This window comes from Arachis ipaensis, chromosome B09 (genome assembly GCF_000816755.2).
Source record: "Arachis ipaensis cultivar K30076 chromosome B09, Araip1.1, whole genome shotgun sequence".
NCBI classification, from domain to species: Eukaryota; Viridiplantae; Streptophyta; class Magnoliopsida; order Fabales; family Fabaceae; genus Arachis; species Arachis ipaensis.
The window spans coordinates 25,180,433-25,184,037 of NC_029793.2; the positions used below are offsets into that span (position 1 = coordinate 25,180,433).

At 32.5% G+C, this 3,605-nt stretch overlaps 1 protein-coding gene across 1 annotated transcript; it reads right to left on the bottom strand.

The window, feature by feature from the left end:
* On the bottom strand, positions 1,694-2,523 carry LOC107615253 (uncharacterized mitochondrial protein AtMg00810-like). The gene is made up of 2 exons (XM_016317348.1): positions 2,424-2,523; positions 1,694-2,244 (listed from the first exon to the last, which is right to left on the bottom strand). Exons 1-2 carry the CDS (start codon positions 2,521-2,523, stop codon positions 1,694-1,696), a joined length of 651 nt encoding a protein of 216 aa, XP_016172834.1.

Consider the following 3,605-nt stretch of genomic DNA (forward strand, 5'->3'; position numbering starts at 1 on the left):
GATTTGTGTTTATATTTGTGAGACAAAAGTAACCAATATTAATTGTCTTTTACCTTTGTTCTTCTTAATTATTGTCTGTGGGATAGAATTTGCAATACAAGGATTAATTAAGGATTGTTCTTCTGGTTTCTTTTTTTTTAAACCTACCATTTGTTTCTTTCTTTGCTACACTGTAACAGGTGCATTTTTATCACAGATGTTTTATTGGCTTCATGGCAGTTTTTATTTTCATTTCATTGTCAAGGGACTAATATGTCATATACGTATAACCAATTTGGATTAAGCGAGTCACTTAAGCAAGTATCCAGAATTAATTATTTTTTCTACAAACAATAATTTTTCTTAATCTCTTTTTCACTGGTTTCTTTCACTAGTCTTGGAAGAATAACTTAAATGAAAGAAGTTAATCTCGTTGTTTGATACATTATTGGTAATCCAGTGATCTAAATTTAATATATTTTTTTAATAATCTAAAAAGAATGAAAGAAATACTTATATTAAAAAGGAAAAAGTAAATCTTATTTTTGTTGAATTATCTTATTAGGGCACTATGTCTATTACTATTAGAGTCCGTTTGGAAAATTTCAAAAGCTACTTTTTTTTACTTTTAACTTATAAAAAGTTACATTAATAGTATTTGATACAATTTTTTAGATAAACTTTTAACTTTTTAAAAAGTTATTTAAGAGTTTTTGAAGAAGTTAAAAAATGTGACTTCTCCTATTTTCAAAAGTTATTTTATCACTCTTATTTAATACACAATTTTAAAACAAAGACTTCTATAATAACTTTTCAAACACAAAATAATTTATTTAAAAATTGTTATTAATAAAAATCTTTATATTTTAATCTCCTTTTTCAAAAGAACTTATTTAAGAAGTTTAGCCAAACTAGCCTTTAACCATGTCCTTTTGAATTTTGAAGTATAACATTTCTTAATGAATACAATATTAACATTCACTCATAATATAAATTTAGGGATGGGAATGGTTTTAACATAATCATAATAAAATCTAATATAATTTAATTAAATATATCAAATTAAAATACAATTTCAATATTGTTAAAATGGTGAAGCGTTCAGAAAGAGACTGGAAGAAAAATTGTGACTAGAAAGAAAATTGGAATTCTCTCACAGTCTCAAAAACTGATTTCATTGAATTAGATTTCTAACTAACTTTTATAGTTGGTTGTAACTCTTAAATAACAACAATTAGCCTCTTAACTAACTATTATTATTATTTACAACTAGATGAACTATTAACTATTCTAACAAGTTACTCTACATGTTTTCTCATGTAACACCCCCTCTCAAGCTAGAATCGATGCTTTCCATCATTCTCAGCTTGCTCAAACATTGTTGAAACTGATTGGGAGCCAACGCTTTTGTCAATATGTCTGCCACTTGATTGTGGGTGGAGATGGGTAGCAGCTTTGTGACTTGCTCTCGCCATTTGTCTCTCACAATGTGATAATCCATCTCTATATGTTTGGTTCTCTCATGAAATACTGGATTAGCAGCAATATGCAATGCCGATTAGCTATCATAGTATATTTCAATGGGTTTTTTCAGCTTTACTCTCAGATCTTGCAGCACATAAGTGATCCACTGTGCCTCCCGTGTGGCCATTACTAGGGTTTTATATTTAGCCTCACATGAAGAATTAGCAACCGTACTTTGTTTCTTACTTTTTCAGGACACAATTGAAGTGCCAATGAAGAAGCAATAGCCTGAGGTTGATCTCTTTGTATCTGAACAAGTGCCCCAATCGCTGTCCGAAAAATCAATGGGTGTTAAATTTGTGTCAATTGCAAACATCAGCTCCTTGGTTGGTGTTCCTCCTAAGTATCTCAAAACTCTCAATGCTGCTTCAAAGTGTATATTTGTGGGACAATTCAAGTATTGGCTTAGTCTCCCAACAACATATCCAATTTCTAGCCTAGTATTAGTCAAATAGATCAATTTTCCAATTAGCTTTCTATACTCTGTATTGGACTGCAACAGATTTCCTGAAGTCTTGGTCAATTTGATGGTGTAGTCCATTGGTGTTTCTGCTGGCTTGGCATTTAGTAGGTTATAATCCTTCAAGAGATCGAAGCAGTATTTCTTTTGATTCACCATGATCCCTCTCTTACTTCGAATCACCTCCAAGCCAAGAAAGAACTTCAGTTCACCAATGTCTTTGATCTTGAACAAATGATGCAAATGCTGTTTGATAAAAGTGATTTCTGCCATGTCATCCACTAAAACAATTAGGTCATCAACATATACTAGTATAATTGTGAAACCAAATTATGTAGATTTGGTGAAAAGGCTATAGTCACTTTGAGACTGACAGTAACCAATCGAAAGAAGAGTGGAAGTGAGCTTAGTGTTTCACTGCCTGCTGACTTGTTTTAAGCCATAAAGGGAACGAACTAACTTGCATGATCTCTGTGTAAAAAGGCCGTGTTGACATCCAATTGATGCAGGAACCAGCCTTTGACTGCTGCAATGGTAAGCAAGATTCGAAGGGTTGTCATCTTCACAATAGGGCTAAATGTTTCAAGATAGTCCACCCCAGCCGTCTAGGCGAAGCTCTGTGCCACTAATCTGGCCTTGTGGCGTTCCACCGTTCCATTAGCATTGAGTTTCAATTTAAACACCCATCTGCAACCTACAGTTTTTTTTCCAGCTGGAAGAGGTGTTAGAGTCCAAGTCTTATTTTCTTTTAGAGCATTTAACTCCACATTAATCACTTCTTGCCATTTTGGATTAGTGACAGCCTCAGCATAGCATTTGGGTTTAGTGTGTATTGGCTGGAAGGTGGTTTGATTGACAAATTCAATGGAGGATGGACATAATGGAATGAGGGGTAAGGTTGAATCTGGTATTGCGGATTCAAAAAATAGCAGGGTGGAATGTTCCAAGAAATTTTGTTTCAGATCATGAATAATATCAAACTGATGTTCAAAAAAATTTTCATGAAGACATTGTGAAAAATGAGTTGTGCTGAAATCTGGTGTAGCTAATAGAGCTAATGAAGTGTCATGCATTGAAAATCAGTAAGGTATGTTGATTTTTTGTCTCCTTAGTGGACCTTCTTAATGGCTGCATAGTAGGAGTGTGTGAAGATTGAATAGGAATATTGGTATGAGAGGATGCTGATGGTGCATGATCTAAAGATGAGGTCCTAAATGCAATTTGTTGTGATCCTGGTTGTGTGTTTGTTTGTTGAATTTCAATGCACAAGGGATCATTAAATGTATGTAAATCATGTACACAAAAATCTGGATGTGTTTCATGCTCAACTTTCTCAGTTTGTATAGTTTCTTGTATTGTAAAAGGCAAAACAAATTCATAGAAAATGGTATTTCTTCAAATGAAGATATCTCTACTGCTAAGATCATACAGTAAGTGGCACCGGATTCGATGGTCCCAGAACGTTTGGACCATTAAATGGTCCCATAACAAAATATGTTTTTTAAGTTTTTCAATAACTGCTAAATAGTCCGTTTCTAATTTTAATTACAAATTAACGCCATATATTTTATTTAATCATAAAAATTATTTTTTATTTTATAAATTATTATTTTATCATTCATCTATTATGTTTATTAATAAC